Source organism: Rhinolophus ferrumequinum, chromosome 21, assembly GCF_004115265.2.
Source record: "Rhinolophus ferrumequinum isolate MPI-CBG mRhiFer1 chromosome 21, mRhiFer1_v1.p, whole genome shotgun sequence".
NCBI lineage: Eukaryota > Metazoa > Chordata > Mammalia > Chiroptera > Rhinolophidae > Rhinolophus > Rhinolophus ferrumequinum.
The window spans coordinates 23,777,011-23,803,625 of NC_046304.1; the positions used below are offsets into that span (position 1 = coordinate 23,777,011).

General features: G+C 36.4%; 1 protein-coding gene across 9 annotated transcripts in view; it reads left to right on the forward strand.

Moving 5' to 3' along the window:
• The window catches only part of SYNRG (synergin gamma), a 67,190-nt gene that overhangs the window by 13,533 nt on the left and 27,042 nt on the right, over window positions 1-26,615 (forward strand). For 4 of the 9 annotated variants that reach the window (XM_033090729.1, XM_033090726.1, XM_033090725.1 and 1 more), the window contains exons 4-15: window positions 5,591-5,721; window positions 6,400-6,505; window positions 7,052-7,163; window positions 9,977-10,186; window positions 11,184-11,417; window positions 12,354-12,431; window positions 14,355-14,551; window positions 15,166-15,414; window positions 16,599-16,732; window positions 19,243-19,361; window positions 19,556-19,618; window positions 24,444-25,391. In XM_033090729.1, the coding sequence (XP_032946620.1) occupies window positions 5,591-5,721; window positions 6,400-6,505; window positions 7,052-7,163; window positions 9,977-10,186; window positions 11,184-11,417; window positions 12,354-12,431; window positions 14,355-14,551; window positions 15,166-15,414; window positions 16,599-16,732; window positions 19,243-19,361; window positions 19,556-19,618; window positions 24,444-25,391 (2,581 nt within the window). The remainder of the gene's footprint in view (window positions 1-5,590; window positions 5,722-6,399; window positions 6,506-7,051; window positions 7,164-9,976; window positions 10,187-11,183; window positions 11,418-12,353; window positions 12,432-14,354; window positions 14,552-15,165; window positions 15,415-16,598; window positions 16,733-19,242; window positions 19,362-19,555; window positions 19,619-24,443; window positions 25,392-26,615) is intronic. The other 5 variants (XM_033090732.1, XM_033090734.1, XM_033090733.1 and 2 more) reach the window with 3 other exon arrangements.

Here is a 26,615-nt window from a genome sequence, read left to right on the forward strand (position 1 = left end):
AACTTCTGTAGGTCTTAAATTCATGTTACTCTGCTTTCACTAGGTTATGCGGTAGAAACAACAATCCCAAAATCTCAGTGACTTACAAATACAAAGGTTGATTTCTCATTTGTGGTAAATGTCCTTTATGGGCTGACTCATCTCCCTGTTCTCTTTATCCTGAGGCAATCCTAGGACAATCCAGACTCTTGGCATAGGGAAAAGATGGCCAGACCTTGTGGTGTCTTTTAAAGCTTTTTCTCGGTGGTAGTATTTATCAGTCACTTCTGCATCAACATGGATGAGCAAATTGCGCAACTTTATCAAAACAATTTTAGTTAAACCTTTTATTTTGAGATAACTGTATATTCACATATATATAAGAAATAATACAAAGATCCCTTACCTAGTTCCCGCAATGGTAACAACTTGCAGAACTATGGTATAATATCACAACAAGGACATTGACATTGACACAGTGGCCATACAGAACATTCATCACCCTAAAGATCCCCTCGTGTTGCCATTTTATAGCTATACTCATTTCCCGCTCCCCACTGCACACTTCTCCAACCCTTGGCAATCAGTATTGTTGTTCCCCATTTCAATATATTGTGATTTCAAGAATGTTACCTAAATTGAATCACTAACCTTTTTGGGATGGCTTTTATTGCTCAGCATAATTCCTGTGAGAGTCATCCAAGTTGTTGCATGTATCAGTATTGTTTATCGCTGAATAGTATTCCATGACATGGATATACCAGTTTGTTTACCCATTCACTCACTGAAGGACATCTGGGCTGTTGCTAGTTTTGGGTTATGATGAATAAAGCCTTGTGTGAACATAAGCCTACTTTTCTCTGGAATAAATGCCCAGGAGTGCAATTGATGAGTGGAGTGGTAGTTGGATGTTTAGTTTTTAAACTGCCAAACTGTTTTCCAGAGGGGTTGGACCATTATATTCCCACGAGCAATATATGAGTGATCCAGTTTCTCTGTATCCTTGCTAGCATTTGGTCGTGGTGGTATTTTTTATTTTAGCCACTCTGATAGGTGTGTTGTAATGTCTCACTGTGATTTTTAAGTTATATTTTCCCAATGGCTAATGTCAAAAATTCAGAGAGCTTTACTTGATATGAATATTTTATTGAGTGAGAAACAAACTGTTCCCAAACAGGGAGACAACCCAAAAGTTGTTAGAGGGTTGGCTTTCAGCAATTTCAGCTCAGTTTATAAAGCTGAGTAAGTTGTTGTCTATTGTGATTGTTTTTTATTGTGATTGGTTGCTAGAAATTTTCATTGCATAAGCTTACCTCTTGGTAGCTGATTGCTGACATGAAAGCTTATGTTTTGTTTAAGGTCAGAGTTAGCATTTCAGGGAAATCAGGACAGTGTTACATTTTGATTATGTGACTGTAAGTGTTTGGTCTTGGGGTGTAATCAAACTGTAGCCTCCATTTTTTTTAAACTCTCGTGATGTTGAACATCTTGTCATATCCTTATTTGTCATCGTTGCATTCTCTTTGGAGAAATACTTTTTCTTGCGTCCATTTTCTAATTAGAATTTTTGGTATTTAACTTGAGTTTTGAGAGTTCTTTATATATTCTGTTTACTAGTCCTTTGCTGGATGTGGTTTGCAAATATTTTCTCCCAGTCTGTAGTTGTTGTTTCAGTCTGTTCAGGCTGCTATAACAAAATACCAGAGATTGGATATCTTATAAACAACAAAAATTTATTTCTCACAGTTCTAGAGGCTGGAAATCCACGATCAGGATGCCAGCATAGTCGGGTGAGGGCCCCCTTTCAGGTCACAGGGACTTCTAGTTGTATCCTCACTTCCGGGAAGAGACGAGGGTCTCTGTGGGGTCTCTGTATGAGCACTAATCCCATTCATGAGGGTTCCACCCTCATGACCTGATCATCTCCCAAAGACACTTCCTACTAATACCATCCTCACCTTTGGGGGTTAGGATTTCAACATATGAACAGGGAGGCACAAGCATTCAGACCATAAACCTTGTCTTTTCATCCTCTTAACAGGGTCCTCCGCCTCAGAGAAAAAGTTGATGAAATCCAATTTATCAATTTTTCCTTTTATGTAACATACATTGGTATAAGTGTGAGAGTTCTTTCTCTCTCTCTGGATCCTGAAGACTTTTCTCCTAGTTTTATATTTTTACATTTAAGTTCATGATACGTTTTGAGTTAATTTTTGTATAAAGGTGAGGTTTGTATTTTGCCTATGGATGTCCAGTTGCTCCAGTTATCATTTGTTGAAAAGGCTCTTCTTTCTCCCTTGAAGTGCTTTTGTATTTTTGTTGATAATCAAGTGTACACGTTCGTGTGGATGTTAACTAGATTCTGTGTTTTGTTCCATTGAAATTATTAAAAAATGACAGCAGATTTGAGGAAAAAGAAATTTCAGAATTGAAAAATATGTTAAACAAAAGAAGAACTCTATGGATGAGTTTAACAGCATTAGAAATGACCAAAGAAAGAATTAGTGAGCTGAAGATAGGTAGGTCAAGAGAAACTGTCTAGAATACAGTGTGACAAGATGAAAAGGTGGAAAATATATGAGAGATTTTGAAGATACAATGAGAAGGTTTAATATGTATTTAGTTGAAGTCCTTGAAGAAAAGAAGGGAAAGAATAAGTTAGAAGGGATAATGGCTGAGAAGTTTCCAGAATTATTGAAAGACAATGATCCACAGATTCAGGAAGCCAAATAAAGTCAAGCAGGATTGTGTTAGTTATCTATTGCTGCATGACAAATTGCCCTAAAACTCAGGGGCTTAAAACAGCAATAAATACCTTTCAGTTCCTGTAGGTCAGGAATCGTGAAGTATCTTTAGCAGGATGGTTCTTTCTTGGACTCTCTGATGAGGTCTCAGTCAAGGCATTGGCTGAGCCTGCATTCATCTAAAGTCTTTCCTGGGGCTACAGGATCTGCTTTCAAGGTGTCCCACTCACATGGCTGGCAGTTCAGGGTTGGTATTGGCAGGAGGCCTCAGTTCCTCAATGGACCTCTAGGTCCATATGGACATCTCCAAAGCCAGTGATTCAAGAGGGGACGGTGGAAGCTACAGTGTGTTTTATGACCTAGCCTCACTTGATTGTTTTCCCCGATATCAGGACTATATTGGGATTCTAACACAAGGATGTAACTACCAGGCAGTGAGAATAACTAAATATAAATCCTCACAACCAGACACATGGAGAAATTGCAGAAACCTAAGACAAAGAAACACCTCAAAAGCAGCCAGAGGAAAAAAGTGGAAGTCAAAGATACTGGAATGATGTTTGTAATGTACTAACTGAAAATAATGGCCAACCTCCAAAAATGAAAGTAAAATAGCACCATTTTTTTCAGACAAAAACTGATTGACTTTCAATAAATGAAATTCTAAATGAAGTAAAGGCAGAAGGACATTAGGCAAAGGAAAAATGATCCCAGATAGAAAGTCAGCTTCAGGAAGAAGATGATAAAAGTAAAAGAGTTACATATGTGGGTGAATTTAAATGAGTTTTGTATAAAACAGTAACAGTGTCTCTGGATTTTTTAAATATTCAGAGAATTAAAATACATGTAATAATAGTAAATAACTTGGGGGGGTTGTAAATAGAATTGATTTTTAAGATCCTTGCATTCTGTGAAAGAAAGATAAAGATGTTGATTAACATTGGACTTTGATAAGAATGCATGTTATAATTTGAAGGGTAACCTTAATAGGTTATATAAAACAAGTAGAGGTGAATAAGGTAGAATGAGGGAAAAAAATAGTCCAGAAAAAGGCAAAAAGGAAAGAAAAAGAAACAGAAAAAGTGGGACAAATCACAAAATAAGATAGTATTAAATCCAAAATATATTAATAATTATATTAAATGTTAATGGTCTAAAGCATCTATTTAAAACACAGAATTCTAGGGGCGGCCTGTTAGCTCAGTTGGTTAGAGCGTGATGCTCTTAACAAGGTTGCCGATTTGATCCCCACATGGGCCACTGTGAGCTGCGCCCTCCACAACTAGATTGAAACAACTACTTGACTTGGAGCTGATGGGTCCTGGAAACACACTTAAAAAAATTTTTAAGATATTTGAAAATTCTAGATATTTGATGCTTATGAGGGACATTTAAAACATAAAGATACAGGAAAGTTTAAAGTAAAGGAATGAAAGATGTAAATACTAAAAACAACCCCAAAAAGCTGATGTAGTTAAAGGAAAACCAGACAAAATATACTTCAAGGGAAAAAGCCTTAAAAACCTAGAGAGGAAGAGGGTCTTTCATCATGATAAGAGGTTAAATTCACCAGAAGAATGTAATAGCTCCAAATTTGTATACAACTAATAACCTGTTCTCAAAATGTGTAAGATAGAAACTGACAGAACAACAAGGACAAATAGAAAAATTCACAATGAGGAAAGATATGGATTTAATCAACCTTCTTTAAGCTTGACTACTGGATAATAAATAGGACACTGCTACCAACAATTGCAAAACACACTTTTGTTTAACAAACGTGGAATATTTTTATATTTATTTATATTGACCATATACTAGACCATAGCAAATATCAAGAAACTTCAGAGGGTTGAAATCTCCCATAGTAGAAGCCCTCATAAGACTGGCCTGTGTTAGGGGTCCATTTGAGATTTTTAGTCAAAAATTCAAAGTGAATCCCAAGATTTTTCTCATCAGCAAGGTTCAGGGGTTCAGAGGTAAGGGAGGTAAGAATGGTTACAAGTGCGTTTAATATTGAACCCTGGCATCTAAGCTGAACCAGAGAGAAGTGAGGATATGATGAGGATGATAGATAGTGGGAAAGGCGGTAAGAGTAATGGAGGGGAGGTATTCCTGAGATAAGAGAATTGCTGGGGTACATGACCTGGAAGGATAGGAGGTCGTATCAAGTGTCAGGAATGCTTCAAATCACGATTTTGGAGGTGATGCAGTTATTGGAACTGACGCTCGCGGGTGTGACCGTGGAATGGAAAGCTGGCATGGTATGTTGGACAGGATTGTGGGGTACAGGTCAGAGACCTGAAAGCCCACAGTGTTAGATGTGTCATCTACGTGATTATTGGTGTCACAAGGGCCGTTTAGAAGTAGAATGGAAGATAGCAAGGTTCTGAAGGCTTCGGTTGAAGAGGGAGGGAGTTGAGGGTCAGTAGATGACATAAACAGGGTAGGAAAGTAAATGGAGTCTGATGGCCAGAAATTAAAATGTATTCAGGTTTTTGAAGGAAGAGAGGAGAAAAGGTTTAGAAGGAGCAAGGGGGAATACTCCCCATCTACAGGAAATGTGGAAGAGAAGCAGCAATCTCCAAATGAGAGGGCTTCCGGGGAGAGCCAGGTTTCAGTTAGGGAACAGAAGGGGAACCTTTCAGGGAGAAGGTTGAAAAGTAGAAGAATTTTCACTCGTAAAAAAAGGCGAGAAGCTCTAAGGGGAGCTTCCCATTTTTAGCCTATGTTCTTTGAAGTTTTTATTAAAATGCATTTATATAGTTCATTAATAAATATATTAAGAATATGAAAGTTACAGTTTTTCTTTATAATAATTAAAAGGAGAAATTGCGTTTTTTTAAGCCTTTCTCCTTTTCTTCTAGGCAGGGATACCAATGGGACCGATGTCAGCAGCAGGAATGCCTTACCTGCGACAAGCACCATTCCTGGGGATGCGTCCTCCAGGCCCACAGTACACTCCAGACATGCAGAAGCAGTTTGCCGAAGAGCAGCAGTAAGGAGCCTCAGGATTCAAGGATAAAGATACACAACAGCAGTTGTTTTTAAAACTGTCAGATATTCTCTAGCGCAGATTTGAAGCCAAAACACTCGCATTGCCTTTAAAACTCTTTCAAATACTTTGATTTTAAGTTTAAAGCCAGAAGGGGCCTTAGAGGTTCTCAAATTCAACCCTCTCATTTTACATTTAGGGAAAATGAGGTCCAGAGAAATGAAGCACCTTGTCAGTCCAGGTTACATAGTTACTAGCAAAGCCTGGACCCGAATGCAGGTCTCCTGATTCCGAGAGCATTGCTCTGTCTCCTAAGACGCTGCTCTCCCAAGTGGAAGTTTCTTTTGTATATGCAGAGCCAAGAGTGTTTATTTTGTCTACCTCCCTGTCTGTTTTTTGAAATTACATTTGCATGCAAAAGGTTGTCTCCTCCCCTTGCAAATTAGGCAAGAAATAAATTCCTGTCTGTCATTTAGGTAAACCATTTTTTAGACTCATTTCATAATTTTTGAAAATAATATAATGGAGAAATAGGATTGTCATGAGAAAATTTGATATAATTAGCAGAGATTTTAGTTCTAGAAATGTAACATGTATTGCTGAAATTGTTAGTAGAATTATGAATATAACACATTTGATAATTCCTGAAGTTTGTTCTTTACTAGATTGTTTTTCCTTCAGAAAACGGTTTGAACAGCAGCAGAAGCTCTTAGAAGAAGAAAGAAAAAGACGCCAGTTTGAAGAGCAGAAGCAAAAGCTCAGACTTCTGAGTAGTGTGAAACCCAAGGTAATATATTCTGCCTCCTCTCCACTACAACCAACACACACACACACACACACACACCCTCCCCCCCACACACACGTGTGCCTCTTCTCACTTATTCAGTGGATTTTGTCACTTAGGCACCAGCCCAAAGCTGAGGCTGTGGTTGATTTCATTTTAGTTTACCTAAGTTCAAAAGTGAAGGATTTTTCTTCTGTAAAGACAGTCTATTGTTAAGGGAAATGATATCAGCCAATCTTCTCAACTCTTTTTTACTATTATTAGAATGTTTGTAATCATTTTTGGGAAACTAGTACAGAATACCTAACAGTTGTATCCTAAAATATTTATAAATGGGCCTTTTAACATTTTTATATTCTATAGAGTGTCACTTTATGCCTTTGTTTTATACAGTTACCAATGTGTTTCTAACTTGGAGAATTCACTATCAGAAGTATGTGGTAAAAATACTGGAAACAGACTAATATCTGCACTTTCTTTAAATTTGGGAGGATTTAGGGTGAAGTAAGAGATAAGTGAAAAAATATCCATACATTTATTGTTTCTTAGACAGGAGAGAAGAGTAGAGATGATGCTTTGGAAGCCATAAAAGGAAACTTAGATGGGTTTTCCAGAGATGCTAAGATGCACCCTACTCCAGCATCGCACCCTAAGAAACCAGGTAGTTTGAATTTAAAATTTTTCTTCTGTTGGAAGGTGATTTATGTGAAGAGTCAATGCTGAGCTCTTCCTTCAAGCTAAGTACAGATTTTACACTGGGTTAAGAGCTCTGATCTGGATGGATACCTATGTTGGCAAGAAAAACCTCTGTCTTCTAGTAAATGTCAGTAGATAACTTCACTTGTAAATCTTATGTATAAAAGAGTATGTTAACATTAGTAAAATCCATTCATTCAAAGCAAGTGTAATAAAGGAGTTTATCCTCTCATTCTCATTGTTTTAAAAGAATTTTACTTTTTATGAGCCATTTCAGGTTTTATTCAGTGTGATTAAACTTACAAAATTTTTAAATGCGCCCTTAAAAAAAGTGATGGGGAAAAAAGTCATAGGTTTAATAATGTTCCTCATGAAATTTTAGTTTCTTTTATACATTTCTTTGTAGCTTTTATTATCATTTATCATCACATAAGCACAAAAAAGTGCCTAGTTAGAGCAGGGTAAAGGGATATTTTTTTGGGGGGTCTTTTGCATGTGTTTTGAACATTGAGCAGTTGAAATGAGTCTTGTCTTTAGGTAACTTACCACATCCTTTTTAAAAATTTGATAGTTGACATTTTATCCTCAACTGATTTCAAGAATAATGTTCCATTAATAGATGAACAGTTTTCAGAAATCATTCAGCCAATCAAGTACTATTTCCTGCTGATACATATTACATTGATAAGTTTTATCTTAAATCCTTGTATTATATATAGTACCTTGTTTAGGTGATGTCAGAAGGGAATAATCTCATATTGGCATAGTAACCAGTTCTTGACTTTCTGGGACGGCTTCGACTCTGTCCTATTAACTTCACTTGTTAGATTATATACTCAGATTATCATTCCCAAAATATGCCCAAAGTAAAATATACACTAAGATTGAAAAGAGAATGGATATTAGCAATCAGATTGAGTTCAGAAAGGAAAAATGATATCTAAAAATGAAAATTACAAGCTGAATCAGCCAATCAAGAAGTAATTTAAGAATAGACATTGGAATGCTGTAACTGGACCCAGCATGGAACTTAAGAAAAGGAGAAGGCAGCCAGAGGAATGGTCATTGTTACGTAAAACACTGCTCTACCCAGATTGAATGCCCTTTTTGGACAACCAGGTGTGGTTTAGCAACCTCAATGTTAAATAATAAATTGGTGTTTTGATGTTCAAATAATGTTGTGAGTTAAAGCAACGTATGTGCAGGTATCTCTTTCTAGTTAACTGCTTCATGCTTAGCCAGAAAAAGATTTTTCTGAAGCAAGCCCAAGGAAATTTCAGAGCTTCTCTAGTTGAGAGTCTTAAATGTAGCCCTAAAGTGTATGGAGTTTCTAGCCTTTTTACCACCAAAGGCACCTCTTATTTTCCCCCAATAGACTATTTATCTTAAAATATTGAGTATACAAATTATTGATCGTATTTTTATACCTGTTAATCGTATAGAAAGCTGCAAGAGTTTATAAGCCAAAATACATACTGCATAGAATTAATATAATTTCAGTCAGATACAAAGAGACATTTATTTAGTCTTTGCAGCCTTATTGCTAATAATAGTCAGGGTCCATTTAAAAACCGTTCATAGTAGCTCTCAGTTTTCCATTGCTACTGTTTTCTACCAGTATTGGTCTGAGAACCCAAATGGAGAACTTAAACCCACACTCCACACTCAGTAACTGTTATTGGGAGAGCTGGAATTTATTGTGGCATGGATTTTTTTCTTTTTTAAACAAAGTTAAGGCAGTAATTTTGCGTACTCATTTTGCATCTTTCATAGAACTTTCAGTGTTTCCAGGCTTTATTTCACAGACCCAAAAGAGAAATGTTAAAAAGAAGCATGTAGTGTTCCCATTTTTCAGATGAGAGCCTTTTTAAAAAAAGGCTGCCCCTTGTGACATTAGGCTTCAGGAAATGTTACAGCAATTCAAAGTAATTAAAAACATGACAACATTGGTATTTTTAATGGGCCTCATATTAAATGCAGTCCTGTAGAGAAGGTTTATTACATAAGTGAATCTCACATTTAACAGTAAAAAGCAACAGTGATGTTTATATGCCTTAGAACCAAAGATCTTTTAAACATAGTCCTCAGTCAACCTTTTGCTTTCTTAAATTGACTGTTGAGTTGTTTGACTTAGCATTTTATGGTATCCCAGTTTTGATGCTTTTCGCAAGAAAACATCACCTTGGTAATGTGTTTAATCTTTTCTGTCTCCTTTGTAATTTTCATTCCTTACATGGTAACTTTACTGAAATGGGAAGTATGCAAAGTGTGTGGATTAGGTATGATATATCAAAATTACAAGTATGTATTGGCATAATGAAATTTAATCATCAGAGCATGTATCTGTCTAAAATGTCTTCGGCAGCATTTGGTATTTCTTATTTCTGGTGTGTATTGGTTTGAGAGAATATTATCCAGATATACAGATCACTTGAGTCTCAAAAGTAATCACCACTTTGATGTATATTATTAATGGTCTCAGGAAAAAAAATAGTATTAACAATAAAAGAAGGAAGGTTTTGAGTTTTACAGTTTTTGTTTTTGAACCAAATGCAAAATTGGTTCTCTTTTTAAAAAGACAAAAAATTGTGTGTAAATAGACATCGAAGTGTTTTGCATTCACTGTATAATTCCATTTGACTATTGTTACATTATTTCTTGTTCACCTTCACTATTCATGTTTCAGTACATTCTTTTAGAATTGTACTACATCTTAATTTCTTTTTTCCCTGTTGATTTTCATTTCTGTGTGTTTCATTACCATTTTCCATTTTGCAGATTATCCCACATCATCTCATTCTACTAAAACTGTCTCCCCATCACCTGCCTTTCTTGATGAAGAAGAATTCAGTGACTTTATGCAGGGGCCTGTTGAAGTTCCCACACGTGGGCCTTCTTCCACTTCCCAGCCTTTTCAGTCTTTCCATCCCACCACCCCACTTGGCCAGTTGCACACACAGAAGGCTGGAGCACAGCCTCTCCCTCCAGGTCAGATTCCAGTGTCTTTTGCCTTACATTGTGTCCCTGGGCAAATTCCTTATTTCTCAACTGCTTCAGCCTCATACAATGTACATAGAACAGGTGACTCCTAGAAGGTTAACGGAAATATTCTTAAGGTAATCTAGGATCATTTATTCTTATGTAAGTAGAATAATGCAATGATTTTGACAAAGAAACATTCCTGAATATATGATTGCTATTGAAATTCAAGATAAGAATCTAGATTTTTAAATTCCGGGGGTTGGGGGGGCGCATCACTTTAAATCAAAAGTTTGATTTAAAACTTTTGCTTCTAAATTAGGAGCTATTTAAAACACCTCAGAACTTTAAAAACAAACACACTGATTTCTTCAGGAGATTACTCTTGTTTGGGAAAATCACCAGTCTCAGTTTTTTAAGCGTAATAAGCCAGGGAAAGCTGCTTTAGAAAGTGCTCTCCTTAGTTCAAGTACTTCATTTACTCTCAGTCTGTCCTCAGACAAATCTTTAAACATTTCTGTACCTCAGTGTTATCACTTGTGAAATAATGGGGATGGAGGGACAGTTACACACTACGTCTTGAGACTTAGAATACTGCTGAGAGGGGTCTTAGCTGACTTGTGCTTAGTCCAAGCTTTCTCAGTTGACAGGTGTAGAAACAGATCCAGAGAAAATGTTACTGGCCAAGGGTCTTCCCAGTAGTTAGTGGAAGTGTCTGTATCTTGTGTGAGTCACCAGATTTCTAAGGTAATACTCCTTCCACTATACCATTCTTCCTACTGTCTCATGGAATTCTTGAAAAATCAAAGTAGATAATGATGTTTAAGTTCTCTAAAATTGCTAAGTCTCTCAAGTCCTATACAAATGTGTAGTGATTGAATTATTTCAGAATTCACATTATACGTGGCAGGGTCTTCCCTTTAGAATCTGGGGGTGGACATGGATGATTGAAAAAAATAGAAATTTGCAGTTATATACAAATAATCCCTTCATACTGTTTGTTTAGGCCCTTCCTTGGAGGAGAAGCTCCTAGTATCTTGTGATATAAGTACATCTGGGCAGGAACAAATTAAATTAAATACTTCTGAAATTGGGCACAAAGCCCAAGGCCCAGGTTCCAGTAAGAACCATCCCAGTTTAACAGCCAGTAACAGGGGTGCTGTAGATGGACGTGTAAGTGGTACCACTACTACAGAGGCAGAAAAGACTTCAGACCAAAACCTGCCCATTGAAGAGAGTGGTGAGCTCATGAAATATTCAGCCAAAAGTTCATTTAACCAAATGTTGCTCAAATGCTAACACCTTAAGCATTAATCTTAAAATGAATGCTGCTTGATTTTGCTAATTGAAATTTTGCTTAAAATATATATAATGCATTCCTTTCTCCAATTAACCCCTACAATTTTGCTGTGAATTCCTTCAATACACTCTTATTCTTTTTCTAAATTTTTTGATATATATCTATTTTTTATTTTTTAATCAGAATAATTCCTGAAATTTCTCTTCTGTTTATGAAACTTCTTTTTTTCCCTCTTGCATTTTGTGTTCTTCCATAAAGGTTGAAAAGTTAAAATTTAACTGGAAAAGTCACCAATGAGCATATGGTTTTGCTTCTCTGAAATAAAAATAAATCATATACATCGCTGCCTAAAAGATCAAATTTTTCTACAGTCAGCTTGCAGAGATGAATTAGAATGTGAGCAGCCTATGAGGTAAACTCTCAGAGGATGTTTCACTGGACAAAATAAAAGTCAAAAATCCTATACATCCAAGGCAGCAGTGTCATATTCAAGTAAAAAAATATCAGATTTTTATTAAGAAACGTGATTAAAAGCTGCAAGTAAAGCTTGGGCAACTATCTTTTTTTACATATATAATTTGTAAACTACCATCGTTTTTTCTTTAATTTGTAATACATGTGAAATGGTGCAAGCCTCATATGATTCAGAATATTGATTTGGTACATCTTAGGTGTTGTTGTATTTTAATTTACTTTTTAGAACATAGTTAATGTATGAGTTGTTTAGAAACCAGATATTTTAGTTGTATTGGTGACTTTTTTTTTTTTAGTGTCTCTAGCCAGTGCTCTTTTTATTAAAAAACCATTACTCAGTGTGGTTTTCACATCTTCTATATGGACCATTATGTACATTGGATATTGTTCCTTATCTTCTAGGTGTGGGAGTATTTCCCTCACAGGATCCTGTTCAGCCCAGAATGCCTCCTTGGATTTACAATGAGAGTTTGGTTCCAGGTAAAATAGCTTCTTTGTCCAGGATTCCCATCTGTATATTTTGCTTTAAATGTTGTAAATGTAGTTTTGAATAGTTACTGTTGTGGTTACAAAATATGCAGAAGGAATTGTAACTTTTTTCTTGTTTATTGTTTTTTTGAAAGAGTACAGAAAATTAAATAGATCAAGTGTTTCTTAAGGCTGCCTCCCATATGAAATAACTATAAATGTTGGAGAAATATTTTGCTTTAATGTTTTATTGATCATCATATACTTTTATTTCTAAAAGCTTTTCTTAGATTTATCATGCTTTAAAAGACATTACCAAAAATTTATTTATAGATTATTAATAACATATCAAGAGTAGTACCAATATGTTTAATGCAATTTTCTGAACTCTTGGTGATCAGCTTATATTTTTAACAATATTCTTACAACTTTTGTCATATGATAGTATATGAAGTGAAAGATCAAATGGCATCTTTTTCTACACTGGAAGATGATGTTTACTTTTTTCTTTAAGTATTACTGCTGAGCCAAAAAATACCACTAAGGTACACATTTTGTGGTAGGACTCAGTTGACACAAGGAAAAATTCTATTTAAGCGTGGTTGATGTGCACAGAATAATGACCATTACAGCAGCATATGTTAACCAATCTTAATAAATTGTAACTTACTCAATTTGCTCTACTTTGCCAACCTCTTGTAAACTAAAGATAACTTTCATCAGATCCTTAGTTTTCTAGATTGGTTATACATTTGATTAAATAAAACTCATACAAGATTCCTATAGCTGAACTTCTTTTTGGAAAAAACCAGTAATGCCTACTTTTCATCATAATCACATAATCACAAATTGAAAGGCTAATTTCCCAAACCAGTATGGGACTTCAGTTGTACATAAATATAGGTTTTCTTCCACCTGCCCATTAGATAGTTTGCATCCTTTCTTCCTCCTCTCTTTCTTCAAGGCAGACAAAAAAAATGTGGATCTTGGTATCTTCTAGAGTTCTATCCATATTCTGCCAGATTGTATTTCTTTCTTTCTCCTCCTTTCAAAATACGTGCACACATAATTTCCTAGTCAAAATATGTGTTGTTATGGCCAAGCTATTAACCTGTAATTCATATTTAAATATAGATGTAAAATTTTTGCTTTAAATATTTTTTGCAGTCTACCTTAGCCCTACCCACTTCAGCCCCCAAAATTCTTCAAACTAAGGTTGCCAGATTTAGCAAATAAGCATACAGAACATGCAGTTAAATTTGAATTTCAGATAAACAGCAAAAAATTGTTTGGTATAAGTATGCCCCATGCAGTATTGGCATCCTGTACTTGACATGGCAACCCTAGTTTTCACAGCCTTTCTCACTTTTTCCTTTGGAAACCCCATTCTATTGTGAAAAACTCCCCAACAGTTCCTTTTTTTCTGCTTCCTCACCTTAACTGAAATTGTGTCTTTCTCTGAAGGCTTTTTTTCCATAGCACCGTACCCAATGATGTTTTTTCTCACGGCTTCTCATTTATTGGGACAAGAAAAACATGGTGTTGATATAATTCTTGCTTCCAACTGCTATTTTCAGACTATTCCCACCATCATTACTCTACAGCTTCTCTTTTAAAGTCCAAAGCATCTGCCTACTATCTCCATCTCATTTTTGTTACTATCGTCTACTGAATTAGAAGACTTTCTCTTACCTTTAGTCCCCAATTTTCATCTTTAGGGCCAAGCACCAACCTCTCTTCTAAGCTCCAGACCCGAATTGTCTGCTGGATAGTTCCACTTGAGTACTTTTACAGCACTTCAAACCCTGACGTGGCTTTAGTTTTATTAAAGCACTTTAAGATTATTCTTATACAAGCAATAATGACAACAATAACAACAACAAAAAGATCAGTTGTAATGTGTTTATCTTTGTAATCTGGTCTTGCCTTTCATAGATGCCTATAAGAAAATCTTAGAAACCACAATGACTTCAACTGGAATAGACACTGCTAAACTTTATCCCATTCTGATGTCATCTGGACTTCCCAGGGAAACTCTTGGACAGATATGGGCCTTAGCTAATCGAACTACACCTGGCAAACTGACTAAAGAAGAACTTTATACTGTTCTCGCCATGATAGCAGTAACACAGGTAGACATTATTTCTTAAATCAAATAACTTTTCGATATAAATTGAAAGAATATGAATCCTTTATGACTACAACCTTGTGGAATTCCTTGAATATTCAAATTTAGGTTATTTTCAAGACACAGTACTTCAAAAATTTATAATTTATATGAAGCACATACTAGCAAAATATTCCTTTGTTTAGAAACTGTTTAACATATTAACATCCTCTGGCCTGACTGTATCCCTTCTGAACTTGAAAGTTAGTAATAGTGAAATTACTCTGTCCTTTGAAGTCCTTATTTAAAATTCCTTAGATATAGATAAAGTATTCTCTGGTAGCAATTTTTCTTATATTACAAAATCATTTGTCACATATGTAATCATCTGATTATAGTAAATTCAACCAAACTTGCCAGAGGGTGAAAATGTCAGAGTTGATGGCCATTTCTTTGCTAAATATTAGGTTTATGTTAACCTTGTAACTTATTTTCTTGTATCAAATGCATGAGTTTGGGGAGAGAGTGGAAACATACCTAGGCTACAGATTTTACATTTAGATGTCTCTTTGCCAGATTTAGCTTATACGTGGTTTGCAATCCTCTAAAATGTTCCCATTTTCCTCCTGTTTTGTGTAGAGGGGTATTCCTGCCATGAGTCCTGATGCTTTAAACCAGTTCCCAGCGGCTCCTGTTCCAACTTTAAGTGGCTTTCCTATGACTTTGCCCACCGCAGTGAGTCAGCCAACAGGGATACCTTCAGGCTCTGCAGGCTCCATGCCCCTCAACGTGGGACAGCCAGTCATGGGCATTAACCTTATTGGACCAGTAGGGGGAGCTGCAGCCCAGGCTTCCAGTGGCTTCATGCCAACTTACCAGGCAAATCAGGTAAATGGAGAAACTGCATATTCCAAATAATCCCTGAAAGTGAATTTGGGCAACTTTTTTTCCGGGGATGCATAGAAGATTGCTGGATTATGATGGACACTGGAGGTGAAAACTAAACAGTATTAAAGCAATAACAACATTTAATTTTTCGTTATTTAAAAAACATGAAGCAATTTGTTAAGCCTTAAGATACTTGAAGTTTAGTTAAACATTTATTGTTCTTTATATACATTTTAAACATCAAGCCTAATAAAGTTAATTAAATTCTTAGGTTGTGTCTTTTGAGGAAGCTGTTAAACATGAAATTAAAATGCTTCAGTTTATTTTTCACTTCTCAGATTAGCAAATATTTTTTAAAACATACAATACTTGGTGTCAGTGAAAACGTAGGGAAAAGGGTTTATTGGTACAGCCTTTTTGGAAGGCAGGCTTGGCAATAGCTATCAAAATTCTAAATGTCTGTATCTTCTGACCTAGCAGTCACACTAGTTGGAATTTATCCCACAGAAATAGTAACTCAAATTGTAGCAAAGATATACACAAGGATATTTGTTGTAGAGTAAAAAAATTAGAAATAGCTAAATGTCCATCAGGAAAAGAAAGGTTATATAAGTTTTGGTTCATTCATACAGTGGCAAATTATTTGATCATTAAAATGAATGACCTACATGTACTGCATCAAAAAGATGTTCAAGTCATAATTACATTTTTAAAATGCAAAACAGTATAAGCTCAGTTCTCTATAAAACAAATGAGCTTTTAACAGTACTCACTTCTAGAGCATGGGATTAGACGTCAGTGATCACTGCTGACTATGTGTGTAATGGATTCTAACAAGTTTATATCACTTTTGTAATTTACAAACATGTATAAAATGTGTGTTAAAGATGGTGGGTTCTCAGTCATCTATTAAATGTGATTTAGCTGTTTAAAAATTGTATAGCTAGCCCTTTAAACCAGTTTTTTACCATTTGTACAAGAAGTGTCTAAAAACATAAGACAGAATTCCTGACCTAAGCATTTGAGTTGATATGTTCTCTAAAAGGTATCCTTCTAAAATTAGGTACTTGTACCTAAATGCAGAGATTTACAGGGTAGTCTTTGAGGTTGACAAACCTCAAACCTTTGATTTGTTACTTACTATTTTATCAATTTGATGCTATTTAAATGTCCTCTAAACCTAGGTGGTAAAACCAGAGGAGGATGACTTCCAAGATTTTCAAGATGCTTCTAAGTCAGGATCCCTTGATGACTCATTCAGTGATTTCCAAGATTTACCTGCTTCTTCAAAAACAAATAATTCTCAGCATGGAAACAGGTAGAAAAGAGTTGAATATAGTTAACATTGTATTTATGATGAGAAGCCTAGTATAACTAAGAGAATTAAGACTCCTTACTCTCATGCTTTCTACATTAATCCTTAGTCTTTTTAAATTGTTGTGTTTTTTTTCCCCTTCTTCCTCCTCGCCACCCCCTGCCCCCTCTCCGGTTCAAGCTGTTGTTTCTCAGTCTGGTTGTGTAGGACACAGCTCCCTGGCCCATGCTGGTATTATGAGCCTTGTGCTGTCCCCCAGTTGAGGCAGTCGGTCTCCAGTCATCTGTCGGCTGCTCACAGCAGCTCTTGTGCGGCTCCTGGCAGCAGCTCACGGCAGCCCAGCTCCAGGGAGAGCCATTCTTCACAATCTTAGCTGTAGAGGGCGCAGTTCACTGGCCCATGTGGGAATCGAACTGGCCACCTTGGCATTAGGAGCACTGTGCTCCAACCACCTGGACCACCGGGATGGCCCTAATCCTTATTCTTTATTCATAGTTTTACTCTTCAAATTTCTCTCCCCATTGTTCGTGTTAAGTTTCAGCTCCTACCATTTCGTCCCAGTGCACATCTGCTTGCCCATATTTTATCTGCTGGAGCTAAAACTGATTTATTACAGCTGAGTGCACCTGTGCAGTGATTACTTTGTGTTCTTCATCATAGATCTAGAACTTTAGCTGTTGAAAAGCTTTTTAGGCAGGGGCACATAATTTGATATTTTGCAATATAATGTACTATTGATTTTCCACAGAAATCATAATTCAGAAATTAGATAAGATTATTCGTGTCTCTCTTATATTTGAGATCAGTGGCTGTTAGGCCTTCATATTTCTGTTTTGTTGGTTTGGATAGACAGTTGCATAAACATCTGGAATATTTTTTATAGTAGCTTAACTTTTAGGTACAGTAACTGATTCAGTATGTTCTCGACACCTTTCCATCATTTTAAAAAAGTATTTAGATATTTCTTCCACAGAGTGGAACATACCAGACTTTGAGTAAGCAATGTGAATGTCTTTGGTTATTTTTGGAACTTGTTTTTGTCAAGATACATATTCCATTTCTCTTACTGTGTTTCCCTGAAAATAAATAAGACCTAGCCGGACCATCAGCTCTAATGCGTCTTTTGGAGCAAAAGTTAATATAAGACCTGGTATTATATTATATTATATTATATTACATTACATTACATTACATTACATTACATTACATAAGACCTGGTCTTATATTAAAATAAGGCCGGATCTTATATTTATTTTTGCTCCAAAAGACGCTTTAGAGCTGATGGCCTGGCTAGGCCTTATTTTCGGGGAAGCACGGTTTGTGGCTGCTGTTTGGTAGTGATGTGAAATTACAGTATTTGATAGCACTACGTCCTAAAGCACTGCAGACCCTCTGTTAGCATGCATGTATAAGAACTGGGTTTCTTACCTTGCTTGGAGGCCACTGATAAGATTTAAATGACTGTGGAAAGATTTTTGCTACAGGGCAAAGAACTCAATAGAAATCCATTTATATAGTATGTGTGTGTGGTGGGGGGGGTATTGAATGACAGCAAAGAACTCAATAGAAATCCATTTATATAACGTGTGGGGGTGGGGGCAAGGGAGAAGTATTGAATGACATAAACCAGTGTTGGAATGCAGTCATTCATATGTAAAGGTGGTTCTTCCTGGGAGCTGCCTGGGTCTGATAAGAAGGGGGAAAAAAGCAGTGCTTTTATAGTATGTGTTTAAGCCATCCAAGAATTACCCGCACTGATACTACTCATTACACTGTTTCCATCCAGGGAGAAATATGTCCACAGGCAGAAGTATCTTTAGCTAATTTTAAAGTGATTGTTGTTTTGCTACAAAGATAGCTTCTGGAGCCTTGTAAAAATGCAAATTGCATTAACTCCACTGCTGCTTATCAGATGTGTGAACTTCTGCCATTAGCTAGCGATGCAGTGTGATCAAAGAGGAACAGTTTACATCTTGGCTTGAACAACATTTCATAAATAGATTTTTATCTTAACTATTCCACCTCTGCGTTCTGACCCCATTTTAGAGAATAATTCCTATTAAGGTTAACATAATTTACTTTAAAATATTGGGTATACCTATTTGAAGCAGTTCACTTTTGTAGTTTCGTGGACCTTAAGTTAAAATTGCAGGAGGTCATCATTCTATAATAATCTATTTCCAATGCCATTCCAATTGTTTCTATGGCTTAAAGAGATGATTATATGGTCAGCATCTAATAATCTTTGATCAAATTAAAGATGCTAATCAGCATCTAGAAAAAAATTATTGGTTGGGTGTTGTTTCAATATATTTTTCAAGAAAAAGGATGTTGTTTTTAATCATTGTGGTACACACACACGTACACACGTCTAGTTTCTAACTTTCAAAGCAGGGAGCCATGAGTTTTAACTAGGTACCTATATGCCATTTTAATTCTAAGCTCCTACTTGATGATAAGGGAAGGACTCAATGTTCTAGTCATTAAGAAATATTTCTTTCTTTCCCTTTCAGTGCCCCGTCTTTGTTGATGCCACTTTCTGGAACTAAAGCATCAGCTTCAATGGATAAATACGCTGTGTTTAAAGGAATTGCAGCTGACAAGTCCTCTGAAAATACTGTTCCATTTGGAGGTAAAAGCAGTTCCTAAATTCATAGACCTGTAATGTAAATCTTTGTTTTTAGCAGTGGCCTTTTATGGTGAATGTGTAAAATGCTTATACCATATGCCGAGTGTGTCTGGCTGTCCCAGTCGGCCTTACTTGCTTGAGTTGTGACCTCAGGGTTCCTGACCTTACTTGAGCTTCTTCTTGTCTCTTCATCATAGAGCCTGGTGATAAATATCGTGCTTTCAGAGAACTTGAACAGACAGCAGAAAGTAAATCTTCAGGTAAGTTTTTGATTCCTTAAATGGATAAATTATTTCAATTTCTAATAAAAGAAATCTTGGATGGTTTTTTTTTCAGTGATGCTGCTGAACATGCCTTTATTTTATTACGTGAGGTTTTTTTCTGTGTGTGTATGTGTGTTTGTATGTCACTCTGGAAATTAGAAGGAAGCAAAACGTGGTTCAGTTATTGGAAATGATTTTCTAAAATGTATGGCAAACCGCAAATTAGTGCAGTTTCCTCTGACAATGGTGTGTTCCCTTTCACTGGCAGCCTTCAAGCCAAGTTAGACTCCTGTATCAAGTGGAAGGCTGTGACTGTTTTCGGTTATTTTAATGTTCAGCAAGACTTCACGTGAACTTTTGGCAGTGCAGGAATCTGTGGACTCTACAAAAGGCAGCAACTAGTCTTTTGTTTTTCAAGATTTTCAAAATTGGTTATAATTTAATAAGATGAAGTGAGAAGCGTCTATGTGCTTATGTGTTTCCCACCTCTGATAGAAGGGCTTAAATAGACTGGAAAGGACTATAGAATGATGATTTGAGAGCCATGTCTGTAAAGGCTGAAAGTTATGTTTGTGGTTAAATGCTGCTGGTTAAATGCTGCAGGTTAAATAAACCTGATGTGTAGGGTTTAGGTAATCCATAGGCCAAATTGTGTCCTTCAAAGCTTAACTGTGCATGCTGTGCAATTTGTATGCTCTAATGAGGATTTCTCCCTGGAAACAGTGACACATTCTACCTTTGTGTACTGAATGCCCAAATTTGGAATATCCTTCAGCAATCATTTGTTCTCACCCTTCTGCCCAGGGGATGGGGTTGGGAGTAGGGGGTGGGAGGAGACTATAGGAAAGATAAAGTATGTGTGAAAGTTAGAGAGTGTATTGCTTAAATATCTGTGAAAAGGGAAACTCACCTCTTCTAAAAACACTCAGTCCCTTACAGCTCTTAGATTCTAGAAATGTTTCCTTGTGTTTCATTCAAGCATTTAGGACATAATAACTATTTCTTCCTCTGTACCTGTATTAGGTATTAGGATTACAAAGTTAAACCCTAGAGGAACTTTTGCCTTGTTAGTTTGTCATTTACGCCTAGCAATGCTTTCATCAATTCTTGGGCCAAGGCAAGTTTGGAGTAAAGAGCGTGGTGTGATATCAGGGTTCTTTGTGTAGTATGGTATTGGTGATCGTATCATATGTATGTTATTCCAGGGAAAGACAATGGTGCAACCAAAATGTAAGCAACACCTTCGTCTTGCTTTGACAGTACTTTATTAACAGAATCCCAGATTGTTGTTGGCATTTTTGTTTGCTTGCTTTCATTCCTATCTTTAACTGTAAGGCCTTCTAAGTAGAGATGCCAACTCTGTTCATTTTAGAAGAATATATTTTATTCTACTTGCATTAAAAATGCACTGGCCTGACTTCATCCAAGTACTGCGTTTCCCCTAAAATAAGACCTAGCCAGACCGTCAGCTCTAATGCGTCTTTTGGAGCAAAAATTAATATAACACCGGGTCTTATATAAAAGCCGGTCTTATAGTAAAATAAGACCGGGTCTTATATTAATTTTTGCTCCAAAAGACGCATTAGAGCTAATTGTCTGGTTACGTCTTCTTTTCAGGAAAACATCGTATGTTAGTATCTTAGAATTTATGAAGAATCTTATAGTATTATGTTCAGAGCTGTGGGTTTCTTAGATTACTAAATGACAGAGGTTAATAATATTTCCTTTTTTCAACAACAAAAAAACAGACAGTCCAATTAAAAAATGGGCAGGGAACCTGAACAGACACTTTTTCCCAAGAAGACATACAAACAACCAACAGATAAATGAAAAAATGCTCAACATCACTAGCTATTAGGGAAATGCAAATCAAAACTACAATGAGATACCACCTCACACCTGTTAGAATGACTATCCTCAACAAGACAAATAATAAGTGTTGGAGAGGCTGTGGAGAAAAAGGAACCCTGATGCACTGCTGGTAGGAATGTAAATTAGTACAGCCACTGTGGAAAACAGTTCCTCAGAAAACTAAGAGTAGAGCTACCATAGGACCCAGCAGTCCCTCTCCAGGGAATCTACCCAGAAAAATCTGGAAACATTTATCCATAAAGATCTATGTACTTCAATGTTCATTGCAGCATTATTTACGGTGGCCAAGACATGGAAACAATCCAAGTGTCCTTTGATAGATGATTGGATAAAGAAGATGTCGTATATATACACAGTGGAATATTACTCTGCCCTAAGAAGAGATGAAATACTGCCATTTGTGACAACATGGATGGATTTTGAGATTATTATGTTAAGTGAAATAAGTCAGACAGAAAAAGTCGAGAACCATATGATTTCACTGATATGTGGGATATAAAACAAAGCAACAAAGGAACAAGACAAACAAACAAACAAAAACTCATAGACACAGACAGCAGTTTAGTGGCTACCAAAGGGTATGGGGGGGAGGGGTGGTAGAAGAGGGTAAAGGTGGCTAATTACATGGTGATGGCAGGAGAACTGCCTCCGGGTGGTGAACACAATGGGATTTATAGATGATGTGATACAGAACTGTACACTTGAAACCTATGTAATTTTACTAACCATTGTCAGCCCAATAAATTTAATTTAAAAAAGAAAGGCTTTTAGCAAATAAAAAAAACTTTCCTTTTTTCTACCCCTACGATTTAAACCACTAAGTCAAAGAAGAAAATGTTCTACGTAGAGAAGTGACACTTCTTATTGAACTTTTAGCAAAAAAATGATCTCTTTTGAAATACTTTTTAGGGCCTAAATGTGGCAATTAGAGAGGGAAACAGGAGGATTCAGAAGTTAACTGAACAGCGACCCATGAAGGAATATGCTTAATGTACCTTCTGATATGCAAGCTTCAAATGACTGCAACTAAATTATTTACCCAAAAATTCTCTTTGTTTTTGAACTTGTAAACCCACCCATTTTTATTTCTTTTTAACCCTTTCACCCAGCTTACATTTCTAATGGAAAAGTTAACAATTCATCAGTAAGTTTAGTTTGCTGTGGTGATTTCTTTCAAAAAATAACAAAGCAAAACTTGTCAATTTCACAGATATTTCAAAGCAGCACACCAAAAATTTAGGCTGTGACAAAATTGGCTGCTTATTATTTTTTCATTTACAGAAATAATACAAATATCAGTGATATACTTGCCTAAAGTACTAAGGTGATTTTTTTTAAGTTTTACATCTGCTTCTCCTGTCAATTTGTGAAATTGACTTTAGTTTTATTGATGGTATGTCTTACAAACATAAAATACAGGAATTCTGAATGCTTTCCTCTCCTTCTAAAATTTCCCTAATGTTAGATTTCTCTGTGTTGATGAATTATGCTGGTAAATGGGTTAAGTATCTCAGATTAGAAAGAAAAATCAGCTTCCATAGTTGTCTATGCTTATTTCATATGATATATCCATGTATATATTATGTTATACGCACAACATATTTAAAACCTGTATTTTAATGACAATTTTAAGAATTGAATTTTGGTTTTAAGTACACTTTTATAGTTCATCTGCTTCTATATCTAATGTTTAGGGAAAAATTGAATTTAAAAAGTAGATGAAGAAATTAAAGCTTGTAACTTAATTTATAACTCTAGATACGGCACTCATATTTTTAAATAATAAGTGATGTTGGTATAGCTACATTTATATTTGGTTTATCTCTGGTTTTCATTACCTAGTATAACCTAGTGGATTTTATGGAAGACCTTCAGACACCACTAGAAAACTGAGATTGTCTGCAGATTGCTATGATGGTAAAGAATAGAAATCCTAATAAGAATCATGGCTCCAGATTTTTATCAGTGTCTTAACTGAGTCTATTTAATTATTTGTGAGAAAGACATTAGCACCTATTCTTCTAAAAACTTAATAAAAAACTCTCAGTCACCTCATCCTAAGAGTAGCACAATATAAGCTAAAGTTTAAATCACATCCTTTGAATAATAGAGTTGATACTTTAAATTTTAATAATAGGGCTGGTATTTATTCAAATCCCTATGATTTTAATAAATAAGAATAAGCATTCATTGGTACAGTGAGATGGCTGATTTCAAGAAAAAGCCAAGTGCTCGCAGATCTTTTTTCTGTGACATTCAGCTTATTTGTTAAAGAGTATAGAAAGAAGCTGCTTTAAAATGTGCCCTTGGCCAGAATGCTTGGTAAATAAGTAGATACCTTTTCAAAAATTTTCGTCACAGTTGCCTTCAAATTAATGCCTACACATGCTTGAGCAAGACTACCTGGCATCTAATGCTGTGCTAAACATAGTGAGCAAAGCGGTGAACACCCTAAATATCAGGTGCAGGACTTCTCGTTTACCTCATTGATACCTGTGATACAGTCTTCCTGCTTGGTCATCATGTGACACATTTTATCATTAAAGGGCCACTCTTTTAATATGCCTCTCTTCAGTAACCTCCAGCACCGATTTTTTATTCTATTGTACACTTGACTGGCTAGCCATAGCGAGAAAAAGTACTGGGAACAGTGATTTTTGGCAAACCGAAGAATCTGGCACCAGGAGACACAACACACTAAAGGAGCAAGTGAAAATGACAGTTAGGTGCTCTTGGTTTGATTTTCAGTTTTTCTGTATCACTACCCTTCAATGTAGAAACAAATAAGTCGTTTCTGAAGGGATATTTGGTAGGGTTCAAACTGTGGTTAAATTATGTCAAGCCAGTGAGGGGAGAGTATATAAAAGTATGTTCGTCATTTAGTATGCTGTGCATCATGTGGTTTTTCAACTCAGCATTCTTATTTATTTAGTTGTGTTTTTTCTTTTAGGAGAAAACTTTGCAGAATTTAGATCTGCAGGAACTGATGATGGTTTCACCGATTTTAAAACTGCCGATAGTATATCACCACTAGAGCCACCAACAAAAGACAAACCTTTTCCAGCAGCCTTCCCTTCAGGAGCTATACAACAGAAACAACAACAAACACAAGTGAAAAATCCTCTGAACTTAGCAGACTTAGACATGTTTTCCTCAGTTAATTGCAGCAGCGAGAAACCATTGTCTTTTTCAGCTGCATTTAGTGCACCAAAACCTGTTTCTGCACGAGCACCGCCAGCAGCCTCTGCGGCAGCTACAACCGCGTTGTCATCAACTAAGTCTTCTAGTTTGGCTGACGATTTTGGAGAATTCAACCTTTTTGGGGAGTATTCTAGTCCAGCATCTGTTGGGGAGCAGGATGACTTTGCAGACTTTATGGCTTTCAGTAATAGCTCTGTTTCATCTGAGCAAAAGGCAGATGACAAATATGATGCCCTTAAAGAGGAAGCTAGTCCCATTCCTCTTACCGGCAGCTCCGGCAGCACAGTGAAGGGTGGGCAGAACCCAGCTGCAGCATCTACTAAGTATGATGTCTTCAAACAACTTTCCCTGGAAGGCTCTGGACTAGGTGTTGAAGACCTGAAAGATAGCACTCCTTCAGGAAAAAGTGATGATGATTTTGCCGACTTCCACTCCAATAAGTTTTCTTCCATGAACTTGGACAAATCCCTGGGAGAGAAAGTGGCGTTCAGACACACCAAAGAAGACTCGGCTTCGGTGAAATCTTTGGATCTCCCTTCCATTGGTGGCAGCAGCGCTGGCAAGGAGGACTCAGAAGACGCCCTCTCTGCTCAGTTTGACATGAAACTGGCGGATGTGGGAGGAGATCTTAAGCATGTCATGTCTGATAGCTCTTTGGATTTGCCGACAGTTAGTGGCCAGCATCCGCCTGCTGCAGGTGAGGAATTGGTGCGATTGCTCTGGTGACGGTGACGTGGATGGCAGAGATGGTTCTGTGGGTGTTGATTTATGCAAGAGGAGGCCCTGGCTCTGAACCTTTATGGATTTCTAATAAGTAACCTCTGTGTGGCCAGTCCCCTTAAAACAGTGTTATATGTGATTCTATGGATACTTGGATACAGGGGCACCATGAACTAAGGAACTTAGATTGGATAGCTAAAATATTTTTATTTTTAAAATCTAATACCAACTTGGTGTTAGAGGCACATAAAAATCCACTGCTAAATGAACCCCACATTGCCAAAAGGTCAGTGTTTCCCTCCCCTTTTTTCTGCTCTTGGGTATATTTGGCAGCTGCCAAAACAGTATATTATTCTGTTTGGTTTATAGACATTGACTCTTGTTAAGTCAAGAAAGTAAAAATGTCTAGCCAGTTGGAGTGCAGTTTGCCATGTCTCTACAAGAGAAGAAAAGGGACAGAGCTTATATATGGATATCCTGTGTGCCAGGCTCTGGCAAGAAGGAGGGCATGAGTTGTTAGTGGAATTCAGGTGCAGTTTTCAGTGTTAACTCTTATTACTGGAAGTATTAAATTGTAACAAATCTATAGATGGTAGAATAGGGTAACTACTCATTTTCTCATAAAAGGCTTGAGAGCATCTTATAAGGGAGACCTCGTAAAATTCTGTATGGATTTACATGTAGCAGTTTTTTCTCTAGTTTAACTTCTTGTCATAAAAACTAGATTCCCAAGTGTCCTAGTTTTTATTTTGTTTTGTTATTTGATATGTATATAGAAAGATAAACCTATTTTGTGGCCTTTCATAATGAGAAATATCTCAGTATTACTGTATTATTCTAGAAAATTTATTATGCATATGAAGGGTTTGTTGTTGTTTTTTAACTAGAGAGGGACATATAACACACTTCCAAGTTTACAGATTCAGGAAGAAATTGTAAGTATTATGACTTTTGCATATATCAAATTGGTAAGTCAGAAAACAAAACTGCATGCATCCTTTGGCTATTGAAATGTTGGAGGTATCCTTAAACAGGGTGCTGAGTTAGGAGCAAGTTTTCAAAGACATTACGTTGCTACTTGCTAAGGCCTTTTCCAAGTGCAGGGGGCTGTCTGTAGAGCTCCTTGTGTGTCTACTTTTTTTGTACTTTTCCTCCAATGTTTTCCTTTTCTTTTTTCTTTTGGCTGCTGTTTGTTTGATGG